Below are 17,500 nucleotides of genomic sequence, written 5' to 3'. Positions count from 1 at the left end.
CGCTCAATATAATGCACTGTAAAAAAAAACCTCTGTGTTAAATTGTCAAAAATGTAAAAGAAATTTCAACCGGTAACTCTGAGAATGCACATAAGGGAGCCGAATGGAACCTTTATGGGTCCATTTGGTTCCATTTTTTTACACTCTCAGAGTTAAATTAACACTCAGGATTTTACTGTGAATGAATGAGTCACGAGATCTTGCCAAATTCTGCTTTACGGCCCTTTTCGGAAAAACTAAATACAATTTCAATGTGACATCACGGGCGGCTGATGTTTTGCATACAATCTCTGATGCACTGGTTCTCAATGTGGGGTGCGCAGTGGTGTAAAGTAACTAAGTACATTTACTCAATTACTGTAGAGACCTGAAGCCGATTCTACATGTCTCCTAAATCTCAACAGTTTTCTGAAAAACTTATGTTTCTATATCAGTGGTGCTCAATCTGTTTCATGTCAAGGACCCCCAAAATTATATGTATTTTGTTCCAGGGACCCCCACAAGTAAAGATTTCAGTTCAAAATGTTCGCTTTAAAAGTATTATATTCAAAGATTTGCACTCATTTTCACGATTTTTCAAAAATAGCAGATCTACAAGCTCGTAGCGCGGCACTCGGTGCCGCGCTATGAGCTTGTATATCTGCTATTTTTGAATAGCCCAAAGTGTAAAATAATGCTTTTTAGCTCAAATCTAAAAATGACACAGTTCCAGGTCTCAATGGTTAAGTAACATTTTTAGGTATTTGTACTTTACTTGAGTATCTCCAATATCCAATACTTATAGGGGGTAAAAAGCAAAAAGACACGGTGTATGTGGTCTCACCTTTTCCAAACGGTTCTGAACTGCTGTGCTTCACAGGGTTGGAACCATTCTGGAGAGAGAGAGAGAGAGAGAGAGAGAGAGAGAGAGAGAGAGAGAGAGAGAGAGAGAGAGAGAGAGAGAGAGAGAGAGAGAGAGAGAGAGAGAGAGAGAGAGAGAGAGAGAGAGAGAGAGAGAGAGAGAGAGAGAGAGAGAGAGAGAGAGAGAGAGAGAGAGAGTTACAACTACGTCTGGAGGAAAACATTTTATATTTGAAAACCTCTCGTCTGGAACAATACTTATTGGGGTATAACAAATACCACACACTGTACTGTATATCGTTGCTGTCGGGCAGAAACCTCTCATCTCCATATTCAGTTTTTTTCATAAATTAAAGGACAACTTCACCCATTTTCAACCTATCTTAATTGGTCCTCACTACTCATGATACAATGGTACCATTTTTTTCTACTTGGTCTGTGTCTCGTAGGAGGGCTGTGGACAGTCCAGAAACCCGTCTACCAGTGACATCATCATTAGGCATGATTTTTTTTTCCCCAACAAGATTTCAAGTTTATTATTTAGATTTTTATTAACACGAGAACAATGGCTTCTATTATTGCATTGCAACTTTCCAGGAATAGAAAGCCTGCAGTTCCTATTAGCTTGGATTCCTCATCGATGATGTCACTGGTAGACGGTTTCTGAACTGCCCACAGCCCTCCTCTGAGACACAGACTGAGTAGAAGAAAATGGTACCATTTTATCATGAGCATTAGTGAGGACCAATTATATGAAGATAGGTTGAAAATGGGTGAAGTCGTCCTTTAACACCATACTCGTCACACAAAAGCAGAGCGAAGCGGCGCGTTTCGAGCTTGTAGATCTGCTACTTTTGGATGCTTTTGGATGCTTGTAGATGCTTGTAGATCTGCTACTTTTGGATGCTTTTGGATTTGAATCCTGAAGAGTAACAGTTTTGTACATATGAGTTTTCCAACTCGACAGAGGCGATATAAAATAATAGCTAAATAACAGAAGATCCAGTTGGCTAAAGCGTGTCTTCAAAAACAGAAATGTGAGTTCCCCACAGCCCTTTTAAAAGACTTTTATAACTTATATTAAATCTTTGTGCTGCCATCAGCCGTTTTATTAACCCATTAAGACCGGGAACGCATCCGTGTCATTTTTAAGATTTCTTTGGGTTATTCAAAAAAAAATAGCAGATCTACAAGTTCTATGAGCTTGTAGATCTGGTATTATTGAAAAATCTTGAAAATGTGTGAAAATATTTGAATATATATGCTTTTTAAAGCGAACATTTGTAACTCAAATCCTTCCTTCTGGAGATTCTACAAATGTCTTCTAAATCCGAACAGATTTTTCAAAAAACGTATGTTTCTATATCAGTGGTTCTCAAACTTTTTCATGTCAAGGACCCCCAAATTTATATGTATTTGGCCGCGGACCCCCATTTCACAATATTTAGTTCCAAGGACCCCCAGAAGCAAAGATTTGAGTTAAAAATGTTTTTAGAAAATATATATGTATTCAAAAATGTGCACAAATATCAAGATTTTTCAAAAAAAAATGCCGATCTACAAGCTCATAGCGCAGCGCTTGGTGCCGCGCTTGGTGCCGCGCTTGGTGCCGCGCTATGAGATTGTAGATCTGCTATTTTAGAATAGCCAAAGAAATCATAAAAAGACAGAGACGCGTTCCCGGATTGAATGGCTTAAGAGTCAAGGTCATTACCCACCAGCAGCGATGTGAATATAACCAGCACAAATGTATGAATAATTCAGACGCACATTCTGACGTGCTCGACTATTAATTTGGTCAGATGTGTTCATGTCGGAAGAGAAACATTGGGAAATCTCAACCTTGATTCCCCCCCCAGAAAAGCTGCAACATCGCTGATGTGAAAACTTGACTTGACTAGATATACAGTAGGTTACAAACAAATTGCATATGAAAGCATGAAGAAGAATGCGATTTGTGCAAGAGCCTTCAGTGCAACCTTTCTTCCCCCCTCCCCCCATTTCATTTTGGAAATATTCCGCTTGTGATCGTGGAACCTTCGGAAACGCATTGCTTCTGGAATACTCCGACGATGCGACGCGCACAACGCGCCGCATTGTGAGCTTGTAGATCCGCTATTTTCAAACATTTGAGCACTTTTACTTTTTGTATTTTAAGTACATTTGTATACCAACACTTTTGTACTTTAACTCAAAATTTTGATTTCCGGACTTTTACTCGTAACAGAGTACCGCTACATCGCAGTATTGATACTTTTACTTAAAGGACAACTTTGTTTTTTTACAACCAAGGTTTATATTTTAGCTTGTAATTAAAGTAAATAAATGATGAGTGTAATTTTTTTTTCATTTACTGCTTTCTATAGTTTTAGCATTTTTTGCGATATTTTTTACAGTGGGCGGGGGCATTCTGTCCGGTGGCTAAATATGTCTTTTTTACACAATAAAAAAGGTCCGGCTGTCTGAGATGGCCAGATGTGAGTTATTGGGGGCTAGAAGAGCTACTGTAAATAATAATAAAGAAAACACCGGGTTAATGTGTTAAAAAAATACATATTTAGCCACCGGACAGAATGCCCCCGCCCACTGTGAAAACACTGTAAAAAAGATTGTGAAAATTGCTAAAACTATAGAAAGCAGTAAATGTAAAATTTTTAACACTCATCTTTTATTTACTTTAATTACAATCTAAAACATAAACATTGGTTGTAAAAAACCAAAGTTGTCCTTTAAGTAAAGTAAAAACTATTTTTTTCCACCACTGCTTTTAGGTGGAAATAACAAGTAATCGGCCCCCCCCCACACACACACACACACACACACAGACAGACACTCACTTCACCGATGAACCTTCCAATACCCCCAGAGCAACTGGCCTGCGCCACCAGTAAAAGTCTCCCCTCCCATTAAAATCTTGACAAGTGAGTGTATCCTCGAAAACCACAGAACAGAGGTCGTGTGTTTTCCCCGCGAGTCGGCGGTCATTACTCATAACTCATCAAAGCTCTCGGCGCTTCCCTTTTACCGTAAAAACCTCCCTCAAAGGTATTTGTCCTTTTTACTGCCGCTTTGGTTTTAGCTGCATCATAATTTCAGCGAGATTTTCTTGGCTTTCGTTTCGCTCCTCCTCGCAAAAAAAGGACTTTGTTTTTCGGGGTGGATAATGAGCCACTTGGTTTCTGGTCCTCCACAGCCATATCGACTCCATAGTCCTCGGTTTGTTTCCCGGCTGCGTGGGAGAGGATGAGACGAGACAAAAGGATGAGTTACGGCCCTTTCTTTTTGCAGAGGGGGAATCAGACGAGGCAAAGCACGTCCTCTATTGCTCCGCTCTGCTCTCTGAAATGTGGTCCAACAAGGAAATGAGGGAGAGGAAACTCAGGGGGATTGCTGTGTTTTTGTGTTTTTGTGCAGCTCATCTCCTCCAGAATCAGAAAGTAGAATAAAAAAAAAACTTTTTCGTGCGGGCCAAGAGTTGAGGAGATGCACGCGTGGGAAGAGAGGGTTATTACGCAGGTGTGTGCGTGTGTGTGTGTGTGTGTGTGTGTGTGTGTGTGTGTGTGTGTGTGTGTGTGTGTGTGTGTGTGTGTGTGTGTGTGTGTGTGTGTGTGTGTGTGTGTGTGTGTGCGTAGAGTGAGTAAGGTCACAAGGAGATTCAATGGTGGTATTCAATCTTTGATGAGCTAATTTGCAAAAGTATTGGTATAAAAATGTACTTAAAGTACTGTAGGCCTACCACCAGTAAAAGTACTAAAATGTTTGAAAATAGCAGATCTACAAGCTCATAACGTGTCGCGATGCGACACGTTATGAGCTTGTTGATCTGCTATTTTCAAATGGTCTAGGTATAAAATAGTGCTGAAGTGGTTAATGTATGTTTTATAATGTAATAATTTATATCTACGCAGTAATTAGTAACTAAAGTTTTCAAATAATTGCTGTGGAGTATAAGTACAATATTTGCCTCCGAGATGTAGTGGAGTAGAAGTAAAAGTATAGACAATTGGAAATGCTCCAGTAAAGTAAAAGTACCTCAAAATTGTACTTGAGTACAGTACTTGAGTAAATGTACTTAGTTGCTTTACACCGCTGCCTAAAAAGGCACAGAAAAAAAAGGGCTGTTCGCTCCCTCGCCTCCGGTGGGGTTTTTTTATGTGGTCTTTATAGAGATGGATATTAGGAAAGCTAGCAGGAGATTTGTCTGGTGGGATTGGATTCTAAGGCGGTTTTTCGCACACTTGGGAAATGTGAGTTCCATAAAGAAAATCGTTTTAACCCATTAAGACTGGGAACGCACCTGTGTGTCATTTTTAGATTTCTTTGGGCTATTCGAAAATAGCAGATCTACAAGCTCACCGAGTGCCGCGCTACGAGCTTGTAGATCTGCTATTTTTTGAAAAATCTTGGAAAATGTGGGCAAATCTTTGTATACATATTTTTTAAAGCGAACATTTTTAACTCAAATCTTTGCTTCTGGAGATTCTACAAATGTCTTCTACATCCGACGCATATCTGTGGTTCTCAAACTTTTTCCATGTCAGGGACCCCCAAAATTACATGTATTTGGTCCCTGAAAATATTTTGTTCCAGGGACCCCCAGAAGCAAAGATATATTCAAAGATTTGCACTTATTTAAAAAATAGCACATCTACAAGCTCGGAGCACCGAGTGCTTGTAGATCTGCTATTTTTTGATAGGCAAATAAATCAAAAGATGACACAGATTCTTCCCTGGTCTTAATGGGTTAAGTGAACTCGGGGTAACCTTTTCAACCCTTATACGAACTGCAACACATTGCACCGAAAATAGGCCGAGGTACACAAGCTCACAACGTGTCGCGAAGCGGAGCGACACCCCCTTTTTGAGCTTGTAGATCGGCTGTTTTCGGGGACGCGCTATACGCCGTTGTACGACAAATTGTAAATCAGGCTTTAGTGTGATTTATGGGATGAAGGGCTTTTACTGGTCGCTTTAAAAGTGTTTATCGGATAATCTTTTTGGTCACGGCGAAATCAAAGTCATCTGTCTCTCTTTCTCTCTCTCTCTCTCTCTCTCTCTCACCCCCCCACACACACACACACACACACTTCTCCATTGCATACACAGTGTGCAAGACACATTTGATCATGCACATAAACCTACTGTAAGCACAGAGGCTGCACACATGTGCACGCACGAAGGCACGCGTGCGCACACGCACACCCACACACACACACAGTGTGTGGTATAGTGACTACTTGAGCAAAAGTACAAAAGTATTGGTATCAAAATGTACTTAAAGTACCAAAAGTGAAAGTACTAAAATGTTTGAAAATAGCCTAGGTATAAAATAGGGCTGAAGTGGTTAATGTATGTTTTATAATATAATCATTTACAGTACATCTGCAAAGTAACTAAAGTTTTCAAATAATTGTAGTGGAGTAAAAGTACAATATTTGCCTCTGAGATGCAGTGGAGTAGAAATAAAAGTACTGAAAATTGGAAATACCCCAGTGAAGTAAAAATACCTAAAACATGTACTTAAGTACAGTACTTGAGTAAATGTACTTAGTTACTTTACACCACTGAGATGCGCGCTCGCGCGCGCGAACACACACACACGCACGCACGCACGCACGCACACACACACACACACACACACACACACACACACACACACACACACACACACACACACACACACACACACACACACACACACACACACACACACACACACCTCCCAATGCAATGCACGCTCTGCCATTACGCTTGGCTCAGTTTTTCCAGTAGCAGCATTGACGTGTGCCCTGTGCGGTGTGTGTGTGTGTGTGTGTGTGTGTGTGTGTGTGTGTGTGTGTGTGTGTGTGTGTGTGTGTGTGTGTGTGTGTGTGTGCGCGCGCACGCTGGCAGCCCGGTCGAGGCCTTTCTATCGGCCCATTCAGCCCCTCGGGCACATCTGGAGGGTACGACCAGGTTGGGCGAGGGAGGGCGCCACCCAGGAGCAAAAAGAGAGAGAGAGAGAGAGATACTTTTTTTCCCTTCTCTTTTTCTTCCTCCATTGCATTGCAACAAGCACTGTGCTGTGTCCATACTGCAGTGGTGGAAAAAAGTATTCACCTTTGTTTACTTACTAAGTAAAAGTATCAATAAAAAAATGTACTTGAAGTACCACAAGTATAGAAAGTACTCATTATGCAGATTGTCCCATTTAACTCAAATGTATAGAAATAGCAGATCTACAAGCTCACAATAAGTCGCATGGCGACGCATTGTGAGTTTGTAGATTGGCCAAAAAAAAAGTGTCCACTGCGCCACCCGAGCGGTTTTCTTTTCAAATTATTATTTTTTAATTATATGTTGCAATTCAATTGTCTTGTGCGTTTTTGTGTGGCTACTGTTTTCATTGCGTTACTGTGAAACTGCTGCACAACCTATACTGCCCCGTGGGGACAAATAAAGTACCTCAGCTCACCTTACCTTACCTTATAATGACATGCCCAATATAGGGGATGCCAGGTTGAAAGTGGTTAACTCAGAGAGAGTAAAAAAAAAAAGGACCCATAACGTTTACAGCAGTACCACCAGTGCACCAATAAAATTATATAGGTATTAGTGCAGTGCGGGGTGAACCAGAAAGCAAGCAGGGCCGGGCAATGATATTGTGGCCAAATATTGTGGCCAAATTTTATGATGAACTGTACTCTATGCACGCAAACACAATAGACAAACACAGCGCGCCATGCCAACGCAAATATTATTGCGGTCGGGTGGAAAGCCTGTATGTCCAAAACTGTTACTTTTCATGAAGTGGAAAAAATAAAAATAAAAATAAAAATAAAAATAAAAATAAAAATAAAAATAAAAATAAAAATAAAAATAAAAATAAAAATAAAAATAGATTTATTTGTATTTAGTCACAAGCTCTTACCAAATTGGCCAAATATTACGCAAGAAAGAGGCAAATATTGTGAAAATAGCCCATGTACAAGCGGCACTGTGAGCTTGTAGTTCGGCTATTTTCACAATATTTTTCTGTGGAAAAACTAAATGCAATCTGGGAACACGTAGTCAAAAAAAATGGGGGAAAAAACAGCGCTCTCTGCTGTTTTTTTCCTTTGAATTTGACTCTGGGTGGGACCTCCCACTAGAATGTGGATAACAGGATGTTGGCCGTTAGATCCCGCCCTCAGCATTCCACTTCCGGTCCACACGTCTTTGTTTACATTCCTATAACTATGCACGTTGTAACGGGAGCTACCGGCAGATTCAGCTGCGGAGCTTTGAATCTGCCTTGAGAGATTAAACTAAATGTAATGCTTACAATTCCAAGTGCTTGTCACGGTGGGGGGGGGGGGGGGTCCCCAGTTAAAATGTGATTATTTTGGGGCAGTCGCGGCCTGAAAAGTTTGGGAACCCTTGGACTATACAGTACCCATGAGTATAGTAAACTTGTTGACATTAGGTTACTCCACGGTGTCCCGTCTCTTTCATTATACTAGGTGTCAGAAGTGGGATCCATTCCGAACCCACGGCTCCATTCGGAGAGCAGAACTTGAGACCCACGTAAAAAAAAAAGGAAAAACAGCGCCCGCTGCTGTTTTTTTTACCTTTGATTTGACTCTGAGTGATTAACTAGACCTATGCTGACTGGAAACCAGGGTTTTGGTCTGCCCTCAGCCCTCCACTTCCGATGGTGCGCCTATGTTTTCATTCCCACCAACAATATTTCTCCACGGAACACTAACACCACTTCTCCAAGAGAACATGGATCGTTTTGGTTATAAGTCCACTTGTTTCTATGATGAAAGAGCAAGTTACAATGTTACTAACTTGCCGTGGTTTTGGTCAGCTCCGAGGACGCTATTGTTAAATGAGTTTCGGCTTGTTTCCAGCGGGAAGCGAACGCACAGATGTAAAATCCCGCCCACTGCATTTGATTGGGTAAAGCGCGGCCTGCTTCCTGATCTGAAGGCACGCCCACGTGTAGGCTAGCGCTCACACGTTCTGAATGGGGGTCACGACAGATTCAGTAGCGCAGCTCTGAATCAGTTCTTGAGAGATTAACTTCATTATACGACAAGGAGATACAAGGTTTCGGCCCGAGAGCGACGATATGGCACCGGGGATTATATAAGCTTTTAAAACCCCTGTCGATTCCTGCTCTATTGCTGGCTCCACGTTATGGTCTCTACATGGGTGTTCAGGAACCACACCACACACTGAGAAAATGTCAGGACAAGAACACACACACACGCAAAAAAACACACACGCATACGAACAGAGCGCTCTGCAGTCGTCATTGACTGTACTGTCTAGATACTATAGGTATGTATAAACGTCTCAGACACCACTCACGCATGCGCACGTGCACACACACACACAGCTGCACTCAGCTGTCAACTCCATCTCAAAACACAGACGGGTATATTTGAATCTGTCATAGAGGTGCTATAGCCTCCACCCAGCTCTCTCTCTCTCACACACACACACACACACACACACACACAATCACACACACACACACACACACACACACACACACACACACACACACACACACACACACACACACACACACACACACACACACACACACACACACACACACACACACACACACACACACACACACACACACACACACACACATTACTATACTCCTGAGGACATCATAATTTTAGTAGAGCAATTTTAAGGATGCAATTTTTCTACCATTTGTTCTGGCATTTGTAGATCGGCTATTTTCACCGAGTGCCGCACTTTTTTTAACTCATACATTTTTAACTCAAATATTTGCTTCTGGAGGGTCCCTGGAACAAAATATTTTCAGATGGAGGTCCGCGGCCAATTACATAAGTTTTGGGGGTCCTTGACATGAAAACGTTTGAGAACCTGACTGATAGCAACATAAGTATAAACATTTAGAAGACATTTGTAGAGTCCACCGAAGCAAAGATTTGAGTTAAAATTGTCCAGTTAAAAAAAAACATATATATATATTCAAAGATTTGCACAGATTTTTAAGATTAAAACAAAATAGCAGATCTACAAGCTCATAGCACAGCATTCGGTGCCGCGCTATGAGCTTGAATATCTGCTATTTTTGAATAGCCCAAAGAAATCAAAAAATGACACAGATTCTTTCCAGGTCTTAATGGGTTAACCACTAAAACAACCATCGATTTTGTGAAGACCAGGAAAATGGTGCTCACAATGTCTTATTTCTCAAATTCTACTTAATACTAATGGGGATATTTGGCCCTGATATAGTCAAGTCACACACACACACACACACACACACACACACACACACACACACACACACACACACGTTGAACCTTCTCCCCGCTCGTCTGTCATCCCCGTAGCCTCTATGCCCTGTTTACTTTTAACATATTTTATGCAGAAAAAAAACTACTTTCTTCCTGCCAGCACCACCTCTCTCTCTCTCTCCCATCTCCTCCTCCTCCTCCTCCTTCTCCTCCTCTTGCTCCCCCTGGTCCTCCCTATATACCAACACTTCTTTAAACGTTTTCGTGTCATGTACAAATTCATATTTATCGCCTTTTGGAAACCTCCAACTTTCTGTGTTTTTTTCTTTTACATTACATTACAGTCATTTAGCAGACGCTTTTATCCAAAGCGACTTACAATAAGTGCATTCAACATAGGTAGGGAACGAAACTACTAATCACCAGAGGTCTTAAAGGGGAAATCCACCCATTTTCATTTACAACATGATGATTACAACATGATGACTCATCATGTTGTAATTTGCAATGTTAAACCCACAATCAATCCTCCATTTCAAGGCAACACAGAAAGGGGGGAACTTTTTTCTTATTTCCACACAACTCCTTTATGCTATATTAATGACATAGTTAAATATTGAAAATGGGTGGATTTCCCCTTTAAGTGCATTTCCTGCAAAAAACAAGCAACCAAGAGTATACCTAGCGCTAAGGTAAAAGTGCAATATATCAGCTACCTACTTTCTTAAACAGATGAGACAAAATAGCAAAATCAAATGAGCACGAGCTCAGACAAATAAGTGTATCAACTAAACAAGATCCAATAAAACAACACAAGAGTTCGTACAACTAATTAACAACAAGTAAGCCAGACAAAGAGGAAGGGTAGTGTTTCCTGAAGAGGTGGGTTTTCAGCCTGCAGTGAAAGATGGGCAGTGACTCTGCTGTCCTGACTTCAGTGGGAAGTTCATTCCACCACTGTGGGGCCAGAACAATGAATGTCCTACTTCAGTGGTTCTCAACCAGTGGTCCGGGGACCACCAGTGGTCCTTGAGAGAGGGTTCCAGGTGGTCCCCAGCTAAATGATGCAGAGTTGGTAACCAAATGGACCCTTATAGATCTTTAACTCTTGAAGTGGAGAAAGAGTTGTAAAAATAAAAATAAAAATAAAAATAAAAATAAAAATAAAAATAAAAATAAAAATAAAAATAAAAATAAAAATAAAAATAAGAATAAAAATAAAAATAAATGATGGAGAGTTGGTAACCAAATGGACCCTTATAGATCTTTAACTCTTGAAGTGGAGAAAGAGTTATAAAAATAAAAATAAAAATAAAAATAAAAATAAAAATAAAAATAAAAATAAAAATAAGAATAAAAATAAAAATAAATGATGGAGAGTTGGAAACCAAATGGACCCTTATATAGATCTTTAACTCTTGAGAGCGTAAAATGAAACCAAATGGACCCTCACGGGTCCATTTGGTTTCATTTTACGCTCTCAAGAGTTAAATTATTGTTAAACATCTGCATTACTTAATTAAAGAATTGTTATTTTGATCAACGTTTTGCCTGTTATCTCTCCTAATGGTACCAACATCAACACAGCATGGAATTGTGGACAAAATCGTATCCGACGACAACAACATATTCCAGTGTTGGGTCTGAGAGTCTAAATCTCATCAAACAGTGGCTCTGTGGCTCAAACGCAGAATAAACAATATGGACCTTGATAATGTAAAAGGTTGAAAACCACTGTTCTACTTGATCATACTACAGCGTCACACAGAAGCATAAAAAAGTAGCAGATCTACAAGCTCTACGTTTGGTACTTTAGGTACATTTTTCATAGCAATACTGTTGTACTTTTACTAAGTAAAACTTGTTGTAACCGAGTATATTTCTACAAAGCAGCGTTGATACTTTTACTTGAGTAAAACATGTGAGTACTTTTTTTCCAATACTGTCCTCCCCTCTCTCCCGCTGAGCTGATGTCTAGTGTCGTTCCGTCCCTACCCAGAATGCACCTGGGGGGGGGGGCTGCAGACAGGGGGAACTTTGTGACGCCCGCACACTAATCTGTGCATTTATTCACAATTTATAAGATCCTGTGTTTATTTATTCGTGTCTGGGCAGAGAGTTCTCTCTCTCTCTCTCTCTCTCTCTCTCTCCCCCTCTCTCACTTATTGAGGCGTTTCTTTGGAAGCTGCGGAGAGATGGAGGGAGAGAAGGAGAGATGGAGAGATGGAGGGAGAGAGGGAGGGAGAGATGGAGGGAGAGATGGAGGGAGAGATGGAGAGAGAAGCGAGTGTGAAAGCCAGAGGAGAGAAACAGAGAAATGGGGGGGGAGGGGGGAGGAGAGAGAGAGAGAGAGAGAGAGAGAGAGAGAGAGAGAGAGAGAGAGAGAGAGAGAGAGAGAGAGACAGAGAGACAGAGAGACAGAGACAGAGAGACAGAGACAGAGAGCAGTGGTAGAAAAAGTACACAAATGTTTTACTTAAGTAAAAAAGTATCAATACTGCAATGTAGAAATACTCTGTTACAAGTAAGAGCTCGGAATTCAAAATTTACGCGAGTAAAAGTACAAAAGTATTGGTATCAAAATGTACTCAAAGTACCAAACGTACAACGTACTCATTATGCAGAATGTCCCATTTCACAAGTTTTTAAATGTATGAAATGAGAGAGCGAGAGAGAGAGAGAGAGAGAGAGAGAGAGAGAGAGAGAGAGAGAGAGAGAGAGAGAGAGAGAGAGAGAGAGAGAGAGAGGTGAGCCTGTCAGCTGTGAGAGCCTAACCCTCACAACTCACTCTTACAGAGGTGTGTATGTGTGCGCACGTGCGTGTGTGAGAGTGTGTGCGTGTGCGTGTGTGCGTGCGTGCGTGCGTGCGTGTGTGTGTGTGTGTGCATAAGTGGACGTGCTGTCTGAGTTGAGGCAGCTCGGCGTGGGTCTGGATTTAAAGATGTGGATAAGTGAATAAGGCAGATTCCTGTTTCTAATTAAAACATTATTTATATATTTACGTAGGGTTAGATTTAGTAGTGTTGTTTTCAGATGCGTTCCTACACGGGGAAAAATCCCCAGCGTACATTTCACTCTGAGAGTGTGTGTGAAAGTGGCCCCCGAACGACAGTGGTGTAAAGTAACTAAGTACAGTACATGTACTCAAGTACTGTACAGTACTTTAAGTCCAATTTTGAGGTATTGTTTACTTTACTGGAGTGTTTCCAATTTTCTGTACTTTTACTTCTACTCCACTACATCTCAGAGGCAAATATTGTACTTTTTACTCCACTACAATTATTTGAAAACTTTAGTTACTAGTTACTTTGTAGATTTTGATTATTATTACAAAACATACATTAACCACTTCCGCCCTATATACATTTCGGCCATTTGAAAATAGCCGATCTACAAGCAGTGTCAGCTTGTAAATCGGCTTGTAGATCAGCCTGCAGATCTGCTATTTTCAAAAGATTTTCATACATTTGAAAACTTGTGAAATGGGACATTCTGCATAATGACTACTTTCTACATTTGGTACTTTAACTCATTCACTACCACTGACGTAAATAACGTATTTTTTTCCGATTACCAATACTGCCACTGACGTAAAAAAAACGCAATAAAAAAAAATACTTTTGTACTTTTAAGTACATTTTGAATTCTGGACGCTTTACTTGTAACAAAGTATTTCTACAGTGCAGTATTGATACTTGTACTTAAGTAAAACAATTGTGAGTACTTCTTCCACCACTGAATGTGAGCGCCGAGTCAAATTCCTCGTTGGTTCAAAACAACACTTGGCTCAATAAAGCCAGAGTTTGTTCCAGCGTGATGCGATGTTACCATTACGCAGCAAGTCATAAATCTGTCTCTAAAGTGGCTCATGCCTCATAATACTCCCTTTACAGGATCAATAACGCTCCCAATATATCTATATGCAGTGGTGGAAAAAGTACTCAAAGGTATAAAGTATCAAAGTATAAATAAAGTAAAGTATCAATATTGCATTGTAGAAGTACTCTGTTACAAGTAAAAGTCCGGAATTCAAAATTTACTTGAGTAAAAGTACAAGAGTATCGGTATCAAAATGTACTTAAAGTAACAAAGTTGAAAGTACTAAAATGTTTGAAAATAGCCTATGTATAAAATAGGGCTGGTTAAGTGGTTAATGTATGTTTTATAAGGTAATAATTTATATTCTGTGAAGTAACTAGTAAGTAAAGTTATATATAGCATAATAGTGAAGTCAAAGTACAATATTTGTGTCTGAGATCATGTAGTGGAGTAGAAGTAAAAGTACTGAACATTTGTAATACTCCAGTAAAGTAAAAAAGACCTCAAAATTGTACTTAAGTACAGTACTTGAGTAAATGTACTTAATTACTTTACACCACTGTCTACATGTAATGTATAATGCCTCGTGACCGTTGCATAAGCCTGTCACAATTATGACATACTCGCCTAATCACAATTATATGTTTTCATAAAATAGCCGAAATAGCAGATCTACAAGCTTACAACGCATCACTTTTGTTCTTTAAAGTATAAAATGAATAAATGTCAGTCATTTCTTTGCTTATTGAAATTATTTGCCATATCTGACCTGTGCAATTTTTGATTTACGAGGCCTAAAAGGCAAACATAAATTACAATTTCATTAATACGTTCAAATGTTCAATGCCAAAAAAAAAAAGAATAATCGCAATTAACACTTAACCCATTGAGACATGGGACGTGTCTGTGTCACTTGATTTGAGCTAAAAAGGCATTATTTTACACTTTGGCTATTAAAAAATAGCAGATCTACAAGCTCATAGCACGGCACCGAGTGCCGCGCTATGAGCTTGTAGATCTGCTATTTTTGAAAAATCGTGAAAATGTGTGCAAATCTTTGAATATATATTGTTTTAAAGCAAACATTTTTAACTCAAATCTTTGCTTCTGGGGGGTCCCTGGAACAAAATGTTTTGAGATGGGGATCGGCGGCCAAATACATATAATTTTGGGGGTCCTTGACATGAAAAGGTTTGAAAACCACTGATATAGAAACATACGTCTTTTTTTTTTTTTTCATTTTGTAGAATCGGAACCTCAGGCCTCAATGGGTTAACTAAATGTTTTTATTTATTGTGACAGCCCTAGCTACTCACAGGACATCTCACATACCAGGGGTTCAACCCTGGTCAAATGAGAGGCTGGACAGACAGAGAAAAGGGAGACGTGACACACACGTTGTAAGGTATCTCCAACGCGAGCGCCACGAGATCGAGACGATGAAATGTGACAACGATGGTTATCACGCCGTGTCTGTCTAAGGTGGGATGGGGCGGTAGTACAGATAACTACTTAAAGGGATAGTTCACCCAAAAATGATATGTATATGTATTTCAGTTTTTGTCTCATTCCTAAGCCAATAATTTGATGACCGGCAACGGAACCGTTGCCTACCGGTCCGCTGGTCATCGACTTATTGGCTTATAGGAATGCGACCAAAAACTAAAATGTATCCATGAATTCAAGTCTCCATGGGGCGACTAATCGTCACCTGGCAAAAAATATCTGATCTACAAGCTCACAACTTGTCACATTCATAACACGTTATAACACAGTAGTTTTACCCACTGCTGCTGCTTCTCTATTTTACTGTTGTTGTTTTTTTCCTTGCTTTGTTGAACTTTTTTTTTTGTATTGGAAAATGCTGAATAATTTTGAATTCGTTTTAACACTGGGGGTCCCTGGCACAAAGTATTGTCAGATGGGGGTCTGTGGCCAAATACATATCATTTTGGGGGTCCTTGACATGAACAAGTTTGAGAACCATGTGGTCTACACACCCTCCACAGAACAACAGGGGCAAAGATGACAATTATAATGCCTTTGTGTTTGCTTATACGTATTACGTATGAGTGTAAATGAGCGTGCACTGTGTATTAAAGGATTTCATTGTGTAGAACATCACTTAGAAAACCTCACAAGTTATTCCGGACCTGATAATTATCGTTCCGGAACGCACAGTAAAACTCAACTCCATGACATCACCTACTGTCAGTGTTGCCAGATTCTGGGAGAGAAAAAAGCAGCCATGATCTAGGAAAACAAGCCCAAAATAAGTGACTATGGACCACATGAGCACTTTTAAACATACACATCAGCTATTTGAAAATAGCATATCTACAAGCTCACAACGCATCGCGGTGTGAGCTTGGTCAAATAAAACCTTGGGGGGAAAACTGTAATACGAAGATCTGGCAACGCTTGCCTACTGTACAAGCCTCTCTTGTCCTGACAGGAAGTCCTTGCGTGGTAACACGCACACTTACTCGGGTGACATCACCTGTGTCATTCATGCCTTTCCTGGTATAAGGAAGGCTGCGTTGCCAGGCAGCCAGAACCATCACTCTGCAGCTCTCCTGCCCTACCTTAAATCAACAGACAGATCTTTGTTTTTTGGTTGTTTTTTTTTACCCTACTAGGTTCACTCATCACATTGATGAGAAAACAATCCTTTTGTTGGCGTCAGGCAGTAAAATTAATGACCTACTGCATTGCATCATACCACAGTCACACACACACAGAAGGAGAAAAGGATAGCCGAGCTAGTGTGTGTGTGTGTATATGCGTCTTCGAATGTGTAGAGTACATCCTATTGCTTGGTGAAGTTGAGACTGGGAACTTATCTGTGTAACCACTTTAACCATTATTTCATACTTTGGCTATTCAAAAATAGCAGATCTACAAGCTCGTAGCGCGGCACCGAGTGCCACGTTACGAGCTTGTGGATTTTTTGACATTTTGCTATTTTTGAAAAACCGTGAACATTTTTGCACATCTTTGAACACATATGTATTTTTAAAGCGAAGGAAACTCTAAATCTTTGCTTCTGGGGGGTCCCTGGAACAACATATTTTGAGATGGGAGTACGCGACCAAACACATACAATTTTAGGGGTCCTTGATATGAAAAAGTTCAACCACCACTGACATAGTAACATGCGTTCTTTCAGACAACTGTTTAGAAGTAATTTTGTAGAATCGGCCTCAGGTCTGAATGGGTTAAGATGATGGGGTGGGGGCATGTAGCGGTTAGGAAGGGGTGGGTGGGTGCCACTGGGTGGCATATGATTGAGATAGGTGGGGGTAATGTTGAGTGTTTTTATTCGTCTGTTTTTTGCTCAGTTCTTTTGTGAGTGTCATTGTTTAACCCATTGAGACCTGGAACTGTGTCATTTTTAGATTTGAGCTAAAAAGCATTATTTTACACTTTGGGCTATTCAAAAATAGCAGATATACAAGCTCATAGCGCGGCACCGAGTGCCGTGCTACGAGCTTGTAGATCTGCTATTTTAGAACATTTGTGAAAAGTGTGCAAATCTTTGAATATATATATTTTTAAAGTGAACATTTTTAACTCAAATCTTTGCT

At 40.2% G+C, this 17,500-nt stretch overlaps 1 protein-coding gene across 1 annotated transcript in view; it reads right to left on the bottom strand.

Moving 5' to 3' along the window:
- cdk15 (cyclin-dependent kinase 15) overlaps positions 1-17,500 on the bottom strand; it is a 107,525-nt gene that overhangs the window by 15,648 nt on the left and 74,377 nt on the right. Inside the window, exon 12 of the mRNA XM_084050704.1 lies at positions 824-872. Coding sequence (XP_083906830.1) covers positions 824-872 — 49 coding nt within the window. The remainder of the gene's footprint in view (positions 1-823; positions 873-17,500) is intronic.

This window comes from Gymnoscopelus microlampas, assembly GCF_963454915.1.
Source record: "Gymnoscopelus microlampas genome assembly, chromosome: 24".
Classification (NCBI taxonomy): domain Eukaryota; kingdom Metazoa; phylum Chordata; class Actinopteri; order Myctophiformes; family Myctophidae; genus Gymnoscopelus; species Gymnoscopelus microlampas.
The sequence above is the reverse complement of the archived record's forward strand: the minus strand, read 5'-3'. Positions and strand labels throughout refer to the sequence as shown.